Here is a 19881-nt window from a genome sequence, read left to right as displayed (position 1 = left end):
TCAGCTCTACTTCATCGGGCTAATAGAATGCATTGGCCAGCGCTGATTGGCGGAATTCCGTACTCTGGCCAATCAGCACTGGCTAATGCATTGTATTGGCGTGATGAAGCAGTGCTGAATGTGTGTGCTTAGCACACACATTCAGCTCTACTTCATCGGGCTAATAGAATGCATTGGCCAATCAGCGCTGGCCAATGCATTCTATTAGCGTGAACTGAGTTTGCACAGGGGTTCTAGTGCACCCTCGGCTCTGCTACATCAGATTGCTACATCTGATGTAGCAGTGCCGAGTGTGCATCAGATGTGTAGTTGAGCAAAACTGACTCAGCACTGCTAAGTCTCTGCATTCGCATAGGAATGCATTGGCCAGCCTTCGGCCAATCAGCGCTGGCTCTGCCGGAGGAGACGGAGTCTAAGGTCGGACCTGAATGGAGACTGGTGTGGAGCGATCTTAGACTCCGCCTCCTCCAGCAGAGCCAGCGCTGATTGGTCGAGTTCCGTACTCTGGCCAATCAGCACTGGCCAATGCATTTCTATGGGGAAAAGTTAGCTTGCGAAAATCGCAAACTGACAGGGATTTCCATGAAATAAAGTGACTTTTATGCCCCCAGACATGCTTCCCCTGCTGTCCCAGTGTCATTCCAGGGTGTTGGTATCATTTCCTGGGGTGTCATAGTGGACTTGGTGACCCTCCAGACACGAATTTGGGTTTCCCCCTTAACGAGTTTATGTTCCCCATAGACTATAATGGGGTTCGAAACCCATTCGAACACTCGAACAGTGAGCGGCTGTTCGAATCGAATTTCGAACCTCGAACATTTTAGTGTTCGCTCATCTCTAGTAAAGAACAATGCAAGCCCCAGCAGCCTGCACATATCTGACTTGGAATGGGCCGACATTCCCACCATGTAGTTGTACTATCAATAGTTATTTCTCTACAGTTTAGTATAAAGTTAATTTACTATGAGTTATAGTGACCTAGTAGATGATGTTGGCTGACGACTACCTATAAAGTAGTGTTAATCCAGAGGAAGGCAAAAAAGCCATGAGGCTGATACCAATAGCTATGGGAAAAAAATTCCTTCCCGACTCCAGTACGGCAGTCAGCATAAGACGCTGGAACAACTTGTCTAGATTTACCATTAGGACTGGGGATAGCCAACACAAGAACAGCCAAGAAAGTGGCCAAAACGGAACATTGTGGATATGGACTGGGGATCAGAATAACTGGTTACCTAGTTATCTCCTATGAGAGCCCCTTCACACGGCGTAAGCACTCGGCTCATTCCGAGCCGTACACGCGAGCGCTTCTAAACACTTCCCATTCACTTCAATGGGAGCGCTTGTAAAGCCGGCTTTATGAGCTCTCGCATTGAAGTGAATGGGAAGTGTTTAGAAGCGCTCGCGTGTACGGCTCGGAATGAGCCAAGCGCTTACGCTGCGTGAAGGGGCCCTGTGGCAGTTAAAAAAAGCACTCTTTAGTAGTGGGTTATATTAGGTTTGACCAGGGATGGACCAAGAGTCTCACCATGCAGTTGTACGGAGAGCTTCCATTGCTCTACAGTTTATATTAATCTAGGTATACTAATGCCATTAGGATTAGACTCATTTCTATTATGGCATCATAGTGACAAAAACTACCACAATTTTTAGGGGACCTAGAGCAAAGACTAACTAAATCAGAACATTACTCTGATAGCATGGTGAAGCAAGAAATGCAGTGCATCAACTGCAATATATATATATACAGTCCTATGAAAAAGTTTGGGCACCCCTATTAATCTTAATCATTTTTAGTTCTAAATATTTTGGTGTTTGCAACAGCCATTTCAGTTTGATATATCTAATAACTGATGGACACAGTAATATTTCAGGATTGAAATGAGGTTTATTGTACTAACAGAAAATGTGCAATATGCATTAAACCAAAATTTGACCGGTGCAAAAGTATGGGCACCTCAACAGAAAAGTGACATTAATATTTAGTAGATCCTCCTTTTGCAAAGATAACAGCCTCTAGTCGCTTCCTGTAGCTTTTAATCAGTTCCTGGATCCTGGATAAAGGTATTTTGGACAAACAATTCAAGTTCAGTTAAGTTAGATGGTCGCCGAGCATGGACAGCCCGCTTCAAATCATCCCACAGATGTTCAATGATATTCAGGTCTGGGGACTGGGATGGCCATTCCAGAACATTGTAATTGTTCCTCTGCATGAATGCCTGAGGATTTGGAGCGGTGTTTTGGATCATTGTCTTGCTGAAATATCCATCCCCGGCGTAACTTCAACTTCGTCACTGATTCTTGAACATTATTCTCAAGAATCTGCTGATACTGAGTGGAATCCATGCGACTCTCAACTTTAACAAGATTCCCGATGCCGGCATTGGTCACACAGCCCCAAAGCATGATGGAACCTCCACCAAATTTTACAGTGGGTAGCATGTGTTTTTCTTGGAATGCTGTTTCTTTTTGGACGCCATGCATAACGCCTTTTTTTATAACCAAACAACTCAATTTTTGTTTCCAAAATGAAGCTGCCTTGTCCAAATGTGCTTTTTCATACCTCAGGCAACTCTATTTGTGGCGTACGTGCAGAAACGGCTTCTTTCTCATCACTCTCCCATACAGCTTCTATTTGTGCAAAGTGCGCTGTATAGTTGACCGATGCACAGTGACACCATCTGCAGCAAGATGATGCTGCAGCTCTTTGGAGGTGGTCTGTGGATTGTCCTTGACTGTTCTCACCATTCTTCTTCTCTGCCTTTCTGATATTTTTCTTGGCCTGCCACTTCTGGGCTTAACAAGAACTGTCCCTGTGGTCTTCCATTTCCTTACTATGTTCCTCACAGTGGAAACTGACAGGTTAAATCTCTGAGACAACTTTTTGTATCCTTCCCCTGAACAACTATGTTGAACAATCTTTGTTTTCAGATCATTTGAGAGTTGTTTTGAGTAGCCCATGATGCCGCTCTTCAGAGGAGATTCAAATAGGAGATCAACTTGCAATTGGCCACCTTAAATACCTTTTCTTATGATTGGATACATCTGGCTATGAAGTTCAAAGCTCACTGAGGTTACAAAACCAATTTTGTGCTTCAGTAAGTCAGTAAAAAGTAGTTAGGGGAATTCAAATCAATAAAATGATAAGGGTGCCCATACTTTTGCACCGGTCAAATTTTGGTTTAATGCATATTGCACATTTTCTGTTAGTACAATAAACCTCATTTCAATCCTGAAATATTACTGTGTCCATCAGTTATTAGATATATCAAACTGAAATGGCTGTTGCAAACACCAAAATATTTAGAACAAAAAATGATTAAGATTAATAGGGGTGCCCAAACTTTTTCATAGGACTGTATATATATATATATATGTATATATATATATATATATATATATATATATATATCCGTATATGTATATAAATATATATATATATATATATATATATATATATATATATATATATATATATATAAGGCTACATGCAGATTTGGGTGGGTTTTATTGTTTATTTGTTTGTTTGTTTTGCCAAACCTAGAGTGGCTTCAAAAGTAATGGAAAATATGAAGGAAGCATTTATATATACAGTATATAAATATATATATACAATATACATATTTATATATATACTATACTATACTATACTATACTATACTATACTATACTATACTATACTTATACTTCTCCCTTCTGCTACATCCACTTCTGGCTTTACAGTCAGTTGAAGATTTTTCATGTATAGGCTCCACAGAAGAACAATTTAAGTTCTGATCAAGGTTCCAAGCTCCTTCTGAGTATTTCCTATGTGACGTGTCAGTAATTTATGGCTGCCAGTGACAGTGATTGGTGAATTCTTATCTCCAGGTGATTGACATGTGACTCCAGCTGCTGTGCCTCCTCTTGTCACCACCCGTGTCATTGCAGTTTACATTCTGGTCATTGATTTTTTAAAATTTTTTTTTTGGTAACTGTCCTCTGTCCTGGTACGGAGGGGGCAGCACAGGGTGATTGGCAGCTGGGCTGCTGGTGCCAGTGACCTACTCTTATTGACAGATCACAATAATGAAGCTTTGTGAGGGAATTATGGACATGGAATTACCAGATTACTCCGAGCCCCTGGACTCCACGTACACAATGCTGGAATTTGACAGTATCCGGGTGCTGCCGACTAATGCAGGTGAGGTGCACAGGGTCATAACAACATTATTCAGGTACTATAAATTAGGTGCCTACTGGAGTGGGGGGCATACTTGGAGCTGTAGTCCCCTATGCGCTACAGTTCATTATTCTTATGTATCTTTTGCTATTGAACGTAAATAAGTATTCTACATACACCCCAATCTCTTAAAATGGTAATGTCCACATCCACCAAGTAGGTTGTTCTTATTCATAGACTTCCACAATGTCCACGAATTCTGGTTGTTGGTGAACCTCATCTCTTCTCTTCTTCTAAGGAGTACAAGGATCATCGGGGATCTGCTCCTAGATCCCACTCTCCCTGAATTTCTACAGCTATTGTAACCTCTTGTGAGGTTCCATTTTATTAGACTGTTCAATAATTGGGTTTGTGTTGTCAGTATGCAGAACTATATTTTTTCCAGTAAAACGGTGGATACCATGTCGGAATCTGATGGACCTCATTACGAGTCAGTGGGGTCCATCAGGCTCAAGTGGTTTTTCTTATAAGATGTATCCATCACAGCTTGAATTCCATTCACCTGCTCCTGTGACAGAACAGAAAAACAGAAGAGATTTCTGCTGCTCTGTGAGGTTAGTTACCTGGACTCCAGACTCATTGATACACCTTACCTGCACTGATACACTGTAACAAACAGGAGAAGAAACAGAAGAAGGCAGATTTGTGCTAAGGGTTTATTGCACTGTCTAGATAGTTACAGTTGGAACAAACTTGTAAGATATAATAATTCAAGACAAGTAGTCAGCCTCTGTATAAAACCAATCGTTATTCCATTTCCTGTCAACTGACACTAGGTTCACACCTGCGTTCTACTCTCCGTTCTGTGCTTTCCGTCTTCTGCATGCCAGAAGACGGAAAGCACAGACCGGGTCCGGCCGTGAGCGGTGGTGAGCGTTTTATGCTCTCCGCCGCGAAACCGGATTTTTTAATCCGGACACAGAGTACTGCATGTCCGACTCTGTGTCCGGATTAAAAAACCCGGTTTCACGGCGGAGAGCGCAAAACGCTCACCGCCGCTCACGGCCGGACAGCTTTCTCACCCATTCAAATGAATTAGTGAGAAAGAGTCCTGCAGGTTTCCGTCTCCTGCTCTGTTTTATGCAGGAAACGGAAACCTGCAGAACGGACACCTGGGCGCAGATGTGAACGAGCCCTTATTTGGAATATGGCGAAGAATCAATATGCAAAGTCTATTAGGAATCTGCAGGACTGTTTACTATACAATGTAGATACTTCATTTATAGAAGATTGGACCCCAGCACCTGTTTCAGGGAAGGGACCCCTCTTTGATGAGATCAGTGGGTTCTCAGCAATGGAATAGCAGAATTTGTATAAATCAAAGTAGATAGTGGATCTCCAGAATACACAGCATTGTGTAATCTGAGTAAATACATGAGAGATAGTGTCAGAGGGGTTATGGGTAGCATGTGGGGTCAGGCTCGCCACTAAGGGGTCACATTTACTTTGTAAGCCAGCCAGTTTTTTTGATGTAGATGTAATTGATTAACTCCACAGCAAATAATACAATGTCTGACTGACAGTCCTGAGAGTGGGGCTCATTCACTTAAACTGAATGCTAAAGCTGCCCCTTCAGATGATATTGATGCTGTTTGGGGCTCTAACAACATGGCGATTGATACATGTTTTACTGTATCTTGTTCTGTGGGCGTCATCCATGAAGGGCAATGCTAGGCGCTGACATCTCCTTCGATCTGTGACCTTTGATACCATTAGTTACATTTATGGTGGTTGGAATTTAATGGCACCATAAAACTGAAATGAGCACAGATTTTTCCCTAGAGATCAGAAGAGTCCAGTACCAAAGACAGTGAAGGACAGAACAATTCCCAGAACACACTGTGACCAGAATCCATCATGTGTTTTTAATAGCAGCAGCGTCTCCATCAACATGTTCTTTCTGGTACAAGGGCCAGTAAATAAAGTGTGAGGCTAGGCTTACTCCATGCTCTGTTTCCCAAGAACCATGTGCCGATATTATTGTAGTAATGCTTAGCGCATGCCACTATGCATTTCATCTGTAAGCTAATGGACATTAAATTGAAACCTTCTGGTTAGTGACATAGGGGTGGTGACACACTGCGCCTGAATCCATGTCCAGGTCAAACACACATAATAGATGAAAATCTTTTCATTATACCCAACCTCTGTGTAGTCTCCATTCCTAGCCCAAGTAGGATAATCCTATGCAAGTTAGTGAAAATGTCAGGTTGTCACTGTACTTGTCATTGTTCACTATGCCAGTACAGGTACAGCTTAGCAGTTCGTGATACTTTGTATGTGATCACCATGGCCAGGCGCACCATCTACGGACACCATAATCATATAGTGAATATAACACTATTTATATTCAGAGGATGAAAACCCATTTTGCTGTTGTGAAGCTCACAAAATTGCAGGGGTGAGATATGTCCGTAATGAAGTATTCATCTGTGTGAGAAGCCCAGTCCTCCTCAGGTCATGAACGTAGTTCCAGGTAATTTGGAACATTCTTCCCATTAGTTTCTGCACAGAACAAGTTGGTCAGAATCTGAAGGTCATGATAACCTGTCCTGACCTGGGGGCTGAAGCTGTGACCACTGTGTATCTCCTGCCTCTAGCTTCAGGGAGAGTCGGGAACAGTGGATTTGGGCAAATTGTTCTACTGTTACCTTCTTTGGACTATGTGAAATGATTTCCAGCTTTTGCTTTGTGTTAAGCACCATAAACTGGGATTCTTTACTGTAAGAGCAGTTGCTACTACTTTATCTTTCATAGTGTTGTCCCTCCAGGTGTAACTATTCTATTATATGGCTGAGAGACACTTTGTCTCTCAGCAAAGTGATATGATATGTATTCATATACAGTAGTGTTCATAAAATAGCAGTAACTTTAAAAGCAAATAAAGCAAATAATTCTACATTTTTTGGTGGGAATGCACTGGAAATTGCACACGTTTAATTCCAGATCAAAACGATAACCATCATGCGGTTTTGTTAATCCTTTACACAAAATAAAAAGAAGGGCGTTTACGCCACGTGGGGCCCACACCTAATAAAGTTCCTTTTATTTTTTTTTACCAGAACAATGTCTGGAACACCCTTTTCCCCCAGTATTTTAGAAGGAAATGCGTTATAAGAACTTTGTGCAACATTTGCCACCCTCTGACCTTAAATAAGGGATAAAATTTACCCCTTTATTCCACAGAATGAATGACTTCACCAGTTTAACCCTTGACTGCTCTTATTCTGAACAAGTCCCTTGAATGATTCAGTTAGTCAGAATGAGTAGCATGAATATCCTCTACTGCACTTTAAGTCCAGGGGCCCACATATATACAGTCCCTGAAACGTAGACGAGATTCTAGTGAATCCCATCCACACATTGTAGAAAAATATGTGCAGCAGTTTTTGGAAATCACAGCATGTCATTTATACCTACGGAAACATTGGCGGTTTCCCTATAGATAATTTGGAAGCAGAAAGTCCGCAGAGCAAACCTCTGCAAACGTTCTGTCTGAAGCACTGTGGGAAAAACCATGATGCGCTTTTTGTTGCGGAATGCCACATAGGGCCTTAACCTTAGGCTGAGGCCCCATGGGACATCCTGCAGCAATATAGTGCTGCAGGAAAGCATCGCGGTTATAACTGCAACGATTTTAACAGAAAGTTTGCAGAGTTTTCCTCCGATGATTTTCTGTTGCAATTAAACCTATGGGGAAACCGCCAACTTTTCTCTAAGTATAATTGACATGCTGTGATTTCCAAAACCACACTGGTTTTGGAAATCGTGGTGCTTCCACACGGCGATTTTTACTGCAAAGTGGGCATGGGATTAAGGGCATAGGATCCCATCCACTTTGCCTGTACTGTAAACTCCATGATTTTTCCCATGTCATTTCCGCTATGGTCAAATCACGGTGTTTCCGTCCCCTGAGGCCCCGTCCTTAGGAAGACTTTTCTCTCCACCGTTTTCAGTATCAAACCAGCGGAAACCGGGTGGTCCACATTATGCAGTCCATAGGTAACAGCTTTTTAAGTAGAAAAGGTCTCGATGTTTTGGGTCCCATTGCGGAGTTGAACAACACCACCTGAATGCTAGTGTGAACCTAGCGTTAGTAAATTGTTTACTGTGTAGAAATATCATGTCTACTAAGAACATTGATTTATCTGGTTAGTGATGCTGGACTTTTTTTTAATGACATTCTTATGCGAATCCCAGTGATGCCAGAGTCAAGAAAAATATGAATTCTCATCAATCTCTACTGCTGCAAAACGACAGTTCCCTGTCGTCCTCAACAGCGGCACAATGTGGGGTATTTCTGCCCCTGTGTGCTGGTAGGACAGGCGGATATTTAATTAGCCAATCAAATGCGTGGCAGGCCCTATAAGAGGGCACAAGAACCTCCCCTCTGCGTGTTTTTTTCTGTCCTGTGTGGACAGAGGACAGGTGGGAGGACTTGTGTCCTCTTTGAGAAGCTCAGCAGGATCACTCACCTCCTGAGCGGTTGTTTTCTTCTTGTCACCTTCTGTGCCCTGCGGGGAGAAGGTGCTTGTTAGCCATGTGTGGCTACCCCCCTCTATCCCCCCTGCCCCCCCTCTCCTCCGCTTCCCCTGCTCCTTGTGACTTACCTGACATTTTGGTGAGAGTCCGGGGACTCCGCATGCCGCCTCTGGTGGCCGCGTGGACTGCCGGCGGGTGGAACCACACTGTTGTGTATCCTGTTCCCCACCGGCCGCTGTAAGCGCGCATTTCCGGTTTCGCCGGAAGTATCATAGCGCCATGGCAACGGCCTGGCGCTGGCGGCCGCTCACTCAGGGAAGATTCAGGCCTTATTAAAGGCCGGAAAAGACGGGGAGATGTGGGGGTAAGTGCCCGTGTTAAGGGCCTCTTGGTGGGGGGGAATGTATATCTTTGCAGACCCCTGATTACAGGGTTAGTTGTCTGGGCAGGTTGCCTCACCTGCTTTGATTGTGGCTCCGCCCACTTCCAGCCGGCCAGAATTAAGAGGCTGGCTGGCCTGGTGTCAGAGACCTTCCTGCAGTATCTGCTGAAGGCGTGCGATTGTGGTGTTCATTGATCTTGAACTCTTTTCCAGTTTGCAAACTTTATTGGGAACCGGCTGTGATGGCCGAGTGGTTAAGGTTTTGGACTCGAAATCCAATGGGGTCTCCCCGCACAGGTTCAGATCCTGTTCACAGCGCCAGCCCAGCTAGCTCAGTCGGTAGAGCATGAGACTCTTAATCTCAAGGTCGTGGGTTCGGGTCGCACGTTGGGCGCCAAGTCACCTCTCTGTCCGGTCTACAGGACCTGGTAAGATTTACCCTTTTTTTAAAAGCTGGTATGATGTCATGGTGACAGTGTTGCATGGTCTATTATCTCTCTCTGTAGGATATGTCATCCTCTACTACCCCTCCTGGGGATGGTAGGAGGAAAACCTCTTCCAAGAGGAAACATCTTTCCTGCTTCGATTGCGACACACCGCTCCCTGATGGTAGGTAGCGGCTTGAAAGGTTGTGCCCTGCGGGGTACTACTGGTCCTATAACTTGCCTATTTTCAGGCTATGAGTGGGCCCGTTGTCGCGGGTGCAGAGGTCCTCCACCTGTGGAGCCCTCTCCCAGAGATATGATGGCATGGGTCAAGGAGATGGTGAGGTTGGGCATCGCTTGGGTAAATAGTTTTTCCCTTGCTTGTACTCTCCTTTTTGTTTTGCAGGATGATTCCCTCAAAGGGATCCATTGCACCTTGTCTCAGCTCACCAGGAGACCATGCTCTGAGCTCCGTTCCTCGTCTCTCCCCCCCCCCCCCTTGTAACACCTGCGGGTGGCAGAGGATGATTCCTCCGAGGACGACTCAGTTATTCCAGCAGAACTGCGTTCCATTATGAACAAACGGGCAGGCTGCTGAAGTCCATCCGGTCTACAGTGGGCCGAGATGTTGACGGGGAAGCCTCCACGTCTGCCTCTGGGGGACATATTGCCTTCCATGCGGACGCCACGCTGACCGACCTTATGGCGCAGCAGTGGAAACAGCCAGAGAAAGGACATTCGCTTTCCAGGATCTTCAAGAGTTTGTTTCCTATTAACACTACCCAGTGGGATTCCTGGGGGCCTCCCCCGAAGGTGGATTTGGCCGTAGCAAAGCTGTCCCGCAGAACCCTGGTGCCCTTGGAAGATGGTTCAAATCTTCAGGACCCTCTGGATCGTAGGGCGGACTCCGTTCTGAAGAAGGTCTACTCAGCTTCCTCCGCGCAAGCCTCTGTGGCCATAGCCTCCTCTATGGTTGGTGACTTTTTGCGCAACCGCTTAGCCGCCTTGGAGCGGGATATAGACTTGGGCGTAGACAGAGATGAGATTCTGGCCTCTATGAAAAGAGTTCATAGGGCTGCAGATTATTTGGCGGAATCCTCCTGCCATCAATTAAAAATCTCCGCCAAATCTATGGCGTTGTCTACTGCGGCCCGTAGACCCCTTTGGCTAAAGCCTTGGCGGGCAGATTTTGCGTCTAAAGCAGCACTCTGTGCTCTCCCCTTTGAGCCGGGAAGGGTGTCTGGCCAAAGCTTAGATGCCATTATGGAGGGATTAGCTGAAGGTAGGGGAAGGTCCCTACCTCAAGCATCCAGGGGCAGACGTGCTCCCTCTAGAGGCAGAGGTTCTTCCTCTAATTATAGACGCCCTTCCCAACAACGGCGTTTTAGATATCGCCCTAGGGGAGCTGGTCGTGGCGCTTCCAAGGAGGACACCAAGAGGAAGCCTGAGTTTTGACGTGGGGCAGCTCCCTGTGGCCCCCCTTCCTGGGAGGACGTCTTTCCTCCTTTTCCAGAGCATGGTTCACCCATATCCAAGACCCATGGGTGTTGAAGATCATACAACACGGGTATCACATCGACTTTCATCTTCCACCTCCAGATCGGTTCGTTTCCACCCAAACTCTTCCACCTTCTCAGCAGGCCAGTCTAGAAGCCTTGGTTGCCGAATATGTTACCAAGGGCGCCCTGGAGAAGGTACCAGCCTCAGACCTCGGTCTGGGAGTCTACTCCCCCGTCTTTCTGGTCCCCAAGTTCACCGGGGGCTGGAGGATGATAATAGATCTGAGGTACCTCAATCGGTTTATCAGGAAGAGGTCATTTCGAATGGAAACCGTGGATTCCGTGGCTGTGTTTCTTCAGCCAGGAGAGGTGATGGTTAACCTCGATTTGAAGGACGCCTATCTACATATCCCCATTGCTCATTTCCACAGGAAGTTCCTCAGGATTGCCGTCGCTATGGCCGGCCACAGGGAGCACTATCAATTCACAGCTCTGCCATTCGGCACATCCGCCCCACTGGTATTCACCAAGGTGATTTCTCCGGTCGCCGCGGCCCTCAGACTTCAGGGTCTTTTCATCGTCCCTTATCTAGACGACTGGCTACTGAAAGCTCAGTCTCCTGCTGCCCTCCTCCAGCAGCTCAACCTTGCCATCAACTTCCTACAGGAGTTAGGATTATCAATTGGGAGAAGTCCGAAATCGTTCCATCCACCTGAAGAAAATTCCTCGGATTTATAGTGGATTCAGAAGCGATGCAGATCTTCCTCTCCAGTCCAAGGAAGGAAAGAATCCAAGCCAGTGCACGATTCCTATTGCGCACTCGGCAGGTAACCATCCGGACCGCCATGAGAGTCCTGGGCCTGATGTCATCCTCGGCCAGGGCGGTGCCTTGGACTTTATGGCATTTGCGTCCCCTGCAGATGGAAGTGTTGAGAACCTGGAACAGGTCTCCACGGGGATTGCACAAGAAGATCTGCCTTTCTCCCGCTACCCGTCTTTCCCTCAGATGGTGGATACACCTGAAAGACGGAAGGTCCACGGTCCCGACAGTGTGGACCCTGTTGACAACAGATGCATCCCAGTGGGGATGGGGAGCCCATTGTCAAGACAAAACTGTACAAGGATGATGGAGATGTCCGGAGCTGGGGTCATCCAATCTCAAGGAACTCAGAGCAGTGTACCTGGCCCTAGTACACTTTGCCCCAGAATTGAAAGGCAAGTCTGTCAAAAACCGGTCAGACAATATGACGGTGGTAGTCTATATAAACAAACAAGGGGGCACCAGGTCACCAACCTTGCTGAGAGAGACGAATCTCATATTTGCCTAGGCGGAGAAGAATCTGGTCCAGTTATCCGCTGTTCACATAAAGGGCTCCCTGAACATAGTAGCGGATCAGCTGAGTCAGGGTATTACCGTATCAGGAGAATGGTCTCTCAATCCAGACGTATTTCAACAGATCGTCCAGAGATGGGGTCTCCCGGAGGTCGATCTTATGGCTACCCGACTCAACGCCAAGGTGGGGACCTTCTGCTCTCTGTACCAGGAGGACAATCCCTTGGCGGTGGATGCCCTGTCCATCCCATGGAGGTTCAGGCTGTTTTACATATTCCCTCCAATTCCAATCATACCGAAGGTATTGATAAAAATAAGACAGGACCAAGCCTCGGGAATAGCCATAATCCCGTTCTGGCCAAAAAGGGCTTGGTTTGCTCAGCTCATACAAATGAATCAGGGCATATATTGGAGGCTTCCCCCACTCCCAGACCTGGTAACCCAAGGAGAGCTGAGATGCCAGGATCTGAGGAGACTCAACCTGACAGCCTGGAGGTTGACCAGTCCCTATTGAGAAATAGAGGACTGTCACAAGCCGTCTTGAAGACCCTATCCAGCGCCAGAGCAGATTCGACTAACAGGAACTACCGTCGAATAGGTAACATCTTTAATGCCTGGTGTCTGCAGCATCAAGTGGACTCCACCGATCCCCCTACGGAGGCGATCCTGGACTTCCTTCAAGACGGACTAGACAGAGGTCTTGCTGCGGCCACACTCAAGGTACACGTAGCGGCCCTGTCCGCCTATCTGGGGAGGCGTTTGTCTCAGGATCCTTTAGTGAGCACCTTTATTAAAGGGGCAACTAGGCTGAGACCGGTGGTAAACACCCCTGTCCACCAATGGGACCTTATTCCGGTCCTGAACGCCCTATGTGGCCAGCCATTTGAACCTCTGGAAGAGGTCTCCCTCAAGTCGCTAACCGGCAAAATGGCGCTGCTATTGGCAGTCACACCTGCCAAACGCGTTAGTGAACTACAAGCTTTGTCCGCTGAGGAGCCATATACCACCTTTTTCTCTGACCATGTACAGCTTAGGTTCCTCCCTGGGTTTCGTCCCAAGGTGCCATCTGCTGTAAACAGGAACCAACTGATTTCCCTTCCAGTATTTTTTCCGTTCCCTTCTTCTGCTGAAGAAGAAAGATGGCACAAGCTGGATGTGGTTAGATGCCTGCAGATCTACTTGCAGCGCACTCGCCCCTTTAGGTGGACTGAAAACCTGTTGGTCAGCTACACGGGGAAAAACAAGGGCGCCAAAGCCGCCAAAGCTATAATATCCCAGCCCAAGGGCTGTCGGCTCCATCTTTCCTTCATGCCCATTCAACCAGGGCAGTGTCCACTTCTCGGGGAAAGAAGTGCTTTGTCTGTGGACCAAATATATGCAGCTGCCTCTTGGGCATCTGAATCCACCTTCATTCGGCATTACCGCCTGAAGGACCAAGTGGCAGATTCCACTGCCTTTGCCCAGACCAGTTTAAGATCGGTCATGGGTTTGTCCCACCCATCTCGGGGACCTGCTTGCTATATCCCCACATTGTGCCGCTGTTGAGGACGACAGGGAACGAGTGATTATGAAGATAATCTTGTTTCCCTTAGTCCTAACAGCGGCACAAGATTTCCCACCCTGGGAATCATATCTTATGTATAAAACTGTATATAAATGTAATGGAGGTACTTTTGTATTTACACGCAGAGGGGAGGTTCTTGTGCCCTCTTATAGGGCCTGCCACGCATTTGATTGGCTAATTAAATATCCGCCTGTCCTACCAGCACACAGGGGCAGAAATACCCCACATTGTGCCGCTGTTAGGACTAAGGGAAACAAGATTATCTTCATAATCACTCGTTCTCAATATTCAGCTTGAAAATAGCTTCAGTAGGTGCCAATGTCAGAAACCATGGGGCAGCGAAGTCCTGGGAACTACTCAGGGCATTGAATAAACATCTCATCAGTTTAGCTGGAGTTTTATGGTTAGTTCACTCCAGCATCTGATACATATGTGACCATAAAAATATACATTAATGTGCTGCATCTCTCAGTTTGTGATGATGATGATGATGGTGGTGGGGGCAGTTGTCATGGTGTTGCTTGACCCACAGAATTTGTAAACATATTTGTTATTTCAGAGATCATAACCGTAGACACAGGGAGCCCAGGATCCCTTAGCAATGGTGTTAGCACCTTGTGCTCAATTTGTGGAGACCGAGCTACGGGGAAACATTATGGAGCATCTAGCTGTGATGGCTGCAAAGGATTTTTCCGAAGAAGTGTCCGTAAGAATCACATGTATGCCTGCAGGTAATGCCCTTACAATTACCCAGATATCGCTCTCCTGAAATACTCTGTGCAGCTGGCACCTCGTCGCTGTATAACTCTGTGACTTATTTCATTAACTACTTTGATCTGTAACCTCTCCTGAAATACTGTATTTTTGCTGGTTAAGACACTGCTGCTTCTACTATTTCTCCCCTAAATTTCGTATTGTGTACACAGTTCTCTAAGTACAGCTGAGTGTAGAAGTTGGAATGATTCATGCTTGTTTCTTTCCACTGTAACCAACCTAGGGGAAAATCTAGTGTGCTGGATCATTCTCAGTAGCTTGATCTGGCTACATTCACATATGTGATGGTGTCTCCGTTTGGAAATTCCATTGTGCTAAAAAAGTGCTGCAAGTCCGATTTTTTTTTTTTTGTCCGGTGGCTTCAGTTTAAAAGAACGGACATCTAACAGATCTATAGTTAATGCGGTCCATCAGACTCTGTATATGACCACTGTTGTAGCAGTCTTCTTATCCGTTGAATAGGCCTGTGCTACTTCTCAGGTTGTGTTACAATGTATCAGTCTAAACACATCAAGACAAATCTTTCTATTATTCGGATGGTTACATGTGACCATTCGCTGCACTGTACAATGCTGCATATTCAGGCTGTTTTCAAGAAGCTGCAACAACCATGTGCTGTTGGGGATACATGGTCTGCATGGCAGCCATATTTTGTGGCTCTGCTTAAACAAACTTCACTTTGGTATAGAGATGTATTATCCATCTCACGAGTCCCATGCTTATAGCATCATTTGAGTACCAGACATAAGACCCATAGTCCAGCTGAGCCACACACCATCATAGATCATTATAATGCAGTAAGTTTGGTATAGCTGGGTGTTGGGCAGTGTGGGAATTGTGGCCATCACATGAACCTTGTTCCCTGGACCAAACAGGAGCACCTGAAATAGACCTTAGCCCATATTCTGCAGTCTCTGGGGTCACATTACCTAGTAACCGCTTCATCTTCTTTCTGGGTGACTACCATTTATGTACATGTACCAATAAGTCATAAGAATATTTTGCAGACAGTGCTCCATCGTCCCTTGTGAACACAGTGCTGACCTCATGCTGTTCTCCTTCATCCTCTTCTTTATTAACTTTCCTTTAACTTAAAATATTTTTATTTCTTTCCGTCAATGTTTGAGAATCTGTGGGAAAATGTGACTAAGCTGTGGCTGCTAGTTCCGGGGAATACCAATCATCATCATGTGACTCATTCTCTGCGTCCTCCAGTAACCACCAAAAATCTGAGATGCAGGAGATAGCTCTGATTAATACAAGTTTTATATTCCCACATACACTGAAATTAATGAGATCTCTGGCCCAAAAACTTAATATTCTATAGAGTGTTGCTGAGGTCACATACCAGGAGCCAACCACTAATGGCCTAAATAACATATAAAGTATTCCACCCTGCCCTCAGACTTTCTCCTGTTATTTTTGTATGAACGTCAGTCTTTACTTTCAGGTTAAGGGGATATTGTCACTCCTTAGGGAGAGACCACCATATAGGTGTGTGGAGACTTATCAAGCAATTTGCGCTCCACTGTGAGGGATCATGGGAAGAATATGCAAATCTGTCTCCCATGATATTAATATAGGGAGACAGTGCCTCAGTCATTGCAGCAAAGGCCTCTGGGAAGGTCGGGCATGATGTTAAAGGGAGCGCCCCCTAGTGGGCTGCATGCTTGAGGCACTGTCTCCCTGTATTAACATCATGGGAGATAGATTTGCATATTCCTCCCATGATCTTTACTTTCAGGAGTAGTATTCATGAACTGTGACTAAGGATGAACAGAGCTATGGCCCTTTTGTAAAATGTGTGATACAGTCTGCTGTACCATTGTATCTAATATCATCATATGTGATACAGTCTGCTGAGCCACAGTATCTGCTCCTGGCCTATGTGATACAGTCTGCTGAGCCACAGTATCTACTCCTGGCCTATGTGATACAATCTGCTAAACCACAGTATCTACTCCTGACCTATGTGATACAATCTGCTAATCCACAGTATCTACTCCTGACCTATGTGATAGTCTGCTAGGCCACAGTATCTACTCCTGGGCTATGTGATACAGTCTGCTAAGCCACAGTATCTATTCCTGGCCTATGTGATACAGTCTTCTAAGCCACAGTATCTATTCTTGGCCGATGTGATACAATCTGCTAAGCCACAGTATCTACTCCTGGCCTATGTGATACAGTCTGCTAAACCACAGTATCTACTCCTGGCCTATGTGATACAGTCTTCTAAGCCGCAGTATCTACTCCTGACCTATGTGATACAGTCTGCTAAGCCACAGTATCTATTCCTGGCCTATGTGATACAGTCTTCTAAGCCACAGTATCTATTCTTGGCCGATGTGATACAATCTGCTAAGCCACAGTATCTACTCCTGACCTATGTGATAGTCTGCTAGGCCACAGTATCTACTCCTGGCCTATGTGATACAGTCTGCTAAGCCACAGTATCTACTCCTGGCCTATGTGATACAGTCTGCTAAGCCACAGTATCTATTCCTGGCCTATGTGATACAGTCTTCTAAGCCACAGTATCTATTCTTGGCCGATGTGATACAATCTGCTAAACCACAGTATCTACTCCTGGCCTATGTGATACAGTCTTCTAAGCCGCAGTATCTACTCCTGACCTATGTGATACAGTCTGCTGAGCCACAGTATCTACTCCTGGCCTATGTGATACAGTCCGCTAAGCCACAGTATCTACTCCTGGCCTATGTGATAGTCTGCTGAGCCACAGTATCTACTCTTGACCTATGTGATACAATCTGCTAAGCCACATTATATATTCCTAACCTATGTGATACAGTCCACTGAGCCACAGAATCTACACCTAACCTATGTGATAAAGTCTGCTGAGCCACAGTATCTACTCCTGGCCTATGTGATACAATCTGCTAAGCCACAGTATCTACTCCTGACCTATGTGATAGTCTGCTAGGCCACAGAATTTACTCCTAACCTATGTGATTGTCTGCTAGGCCACAGTATCTACTCCTGGCCTATGTGATACAATCTGCTGAGCCACACTATCTACTCCTAACCTATGTGATACAGTCCGCTGAGCCACAGTATCTACACCTAACCTATGTGATACAGTCTGGTGAGCCACAGTATCTACTCCTGGCCTATGTGATACAGTCTGCTAAACCACAGTATCTACTCCTGGCCTATGTGATACAGTCTGCTAAGCCACAGTATCTACTCCTGGCCTATGTGATACAGTCTGCTGAATTGTTGTATCTAACCCTATCTAGCCTGTCTGAAGTTAGTGAGTAATGGTTTTCTTATATTCTTGAAGGTTCAGCAGACAATGCATCGTAGATAAAGACAAGAGGAATCAATGCCGTTACTGTCGCCTGCGAAAATGTTTCAGAGCGGGGATGAAAAAAGAAGGTTTGTATAATGTACATGGAAATTACATAAGCATCATGGCAAGTAGGAACAGTGAAGGATGATACGGAACTCTGAAGGTGCTACTGAATAAATGTCCACTTAAAGGGGTCATTTAATGAGTGTTAATGCAGCTCCAATTAAGGCGTACTCCTTAATAAACCGCCTCCTATTAGTGGAGACATCAGAACTTTCACTGTGCATTCTAGTCCTACAGTACAGGATCTTGGGGCTTCAGTATGTTCTTGTATACCTGACATCTATTCTTGCCTGCACTACTTCCCCTGATGATAGAAAATTCTGAACACTTCAGACTAGCATGTGATTGACACCAAGTACACTCCCCGCTGTGCTCTAGTTCTGTGACAATGTCTTCTGTACAGAAGGGACATTGAAAAATGATGGCATCATCCTAGCTATGCACTGATCACCATATACACATATTGGGGTAAATTCCCTCTATGTGAGGGGTGGGCAATTATTTTTCCCATGGGGCCGCATAAGAAATTGAAACTATGCTAAGGGCCGAGCTACTGCAAATTTAGCTCCACCCACTTCTACATTGACTCCGCCCATTCACAATCATCTTTCCATGTGCCCCCACACAGTATAATCCTCCTACAGTCACCCGTACACTATACACTGACCGGCCACTTTATTAGGTACACCATGCTAGTAACGGGTTGGACCCCCTTTTGCCTTCAGAACTGCCTCAATTCTTCGTGGCATAGATTCAACAAGGTGCTGGAAGCATTCCTCAGAGATTTTGGTCCATATTGACATGATGGCATCACACAGTTGCCGCAGATTTGTCGGCTGCACATCCATGATGCGAATCTCCCGTTCCACCACATCCCAAAGATGCTCTATTGGATTGAGATCTGGTGACTGTGGAGGCCATTGGAGTACAGTGAACTCATTGTCATGTTCAAGAAACCAGTCTGAGATGATTCCAGCTTTATGACATGGCGCATTATCCTGCTGAAAGTAGCCATCAGATGTTGGGTACATTGTGGTCATAAAGGGATGGACATGGTCAGCAACAATACTCAGGTAGGCTTTGGTGTTGCAACGATGCTCAATTGGTACCAAGGGGCCCAAAGAGTGCCAAGAAAATATTCCCCACACCATGACACCACCACCACCAGCCTGAACCGTTGATACAAGGCAGGATGGATCCATGCTTTCATGTTGTTGACGCCAAATTCTGACCCTACCATCCGAATGTCGCAGCAGAAATCGAGACTCATCAGACCAGGCAACGTTTTTCCAATCTTCAATTGTCCAATTTCGATGAGCTTGTGCAAATTGTAGCCTCAGTTTCCTGTTCTTAGCTGAAAGGAGTGGCACCCGGTGTGGTCTTCTGCTGCTGTAGCCCATCTGCCTCAAAGTTCGACGTACTGTGCGTTCAGAGATGCTCTTCTGGCTACCTTGGTTGTAACGGGTGGCTATTTGAGTCACTGTTGCCTTTCTATCAGCTCCAACCAGTCTGGCCATTCTCCTCTGACCTCTGGCATCAACAACGCATTTCCGCCCACAGAACTGCCGCTCACTGGATGTTTTTTCTTTTTCGGACCATTCTCTGTAAACCCTAGAGATGGTTGTGCGTGAAAATCCCAGTAGATCAGCAGTTTCTGAAATACTCAGACCAGCCCTTCTGGCACCAACAACCATGCCACGTTCAAAGGCACTCAAATCACCTTTCTTCCCCATACTGATGCTCGGTTTGAACTGCAGGAGATTGTCTTGACCATGTCTACATGCCTAAATGCACTGAGTTGCCGCCATGTGATTGGCTGAT

At 45.7% G+C, this 19881-nt stretch overlaps 1 protein-coding gene and 1 non-coding gene across 2 annotated transcripts in view; both read left to right on the top strand.

Annotated features, from left to right (window-relative positions):
• The first annotated feature begins 3997 nt into the window (after positions 1 to 3997).
• The window catches only part of LOC142213733 (hepatocyte nuclear factor 4-beta-like), a 29158-nt gene continuing 13274 nt past the window's right edge, over positions 3998 to 19881 (top strand). Inside the window, exons 1-3 of the mRNA XM_075282190.1 lie at positions 3998 to 4183; positions 14467 to 14638; positions 17989 to 18083. Of these exons, the coding sequence (XP_075138291.1) occupies positions 4069 to 4183; positions 14467 to 14638; positions 17989 to 18083 (382 nt within the window). The 5' untranslated portion in view covers positions 3998 to 4068. The remainder of the gene's footprint in view (positions 4184 to 14466; positions 14639 to 17988; positions 18084 to 19881) is intronic.
• Positions 9323 to 9404, top strand: TRNAS-CGA (transfer RNA serine (anticodon CGA)). Its single transcript has one exon. It is a non-coding gene; the product is annotated as a tRNA-Ser (tRNA).

Source organism: Leptodactylus fuscus, chromosome 7 (assembly GCF_031893055.1).
Source record: "Leptodactylus fuscus isolate aLepFus1 chromosome 7, aLepFus1.hap2, whole genome shotgun sequence".
Classification (NCBI taxonomy): domain Eukaryota; kingdom Metazoa; phylum Chordata; class Amphibia; order Anura; family Leptodactylidae; genus Leptodactylus; species Leptodactylus fuscus.
The sequence above is the reverse complement of the archived record's forward strand: the minus strand, read 5'-3'. Positions and strand labels throughout refer to the sequence as shown.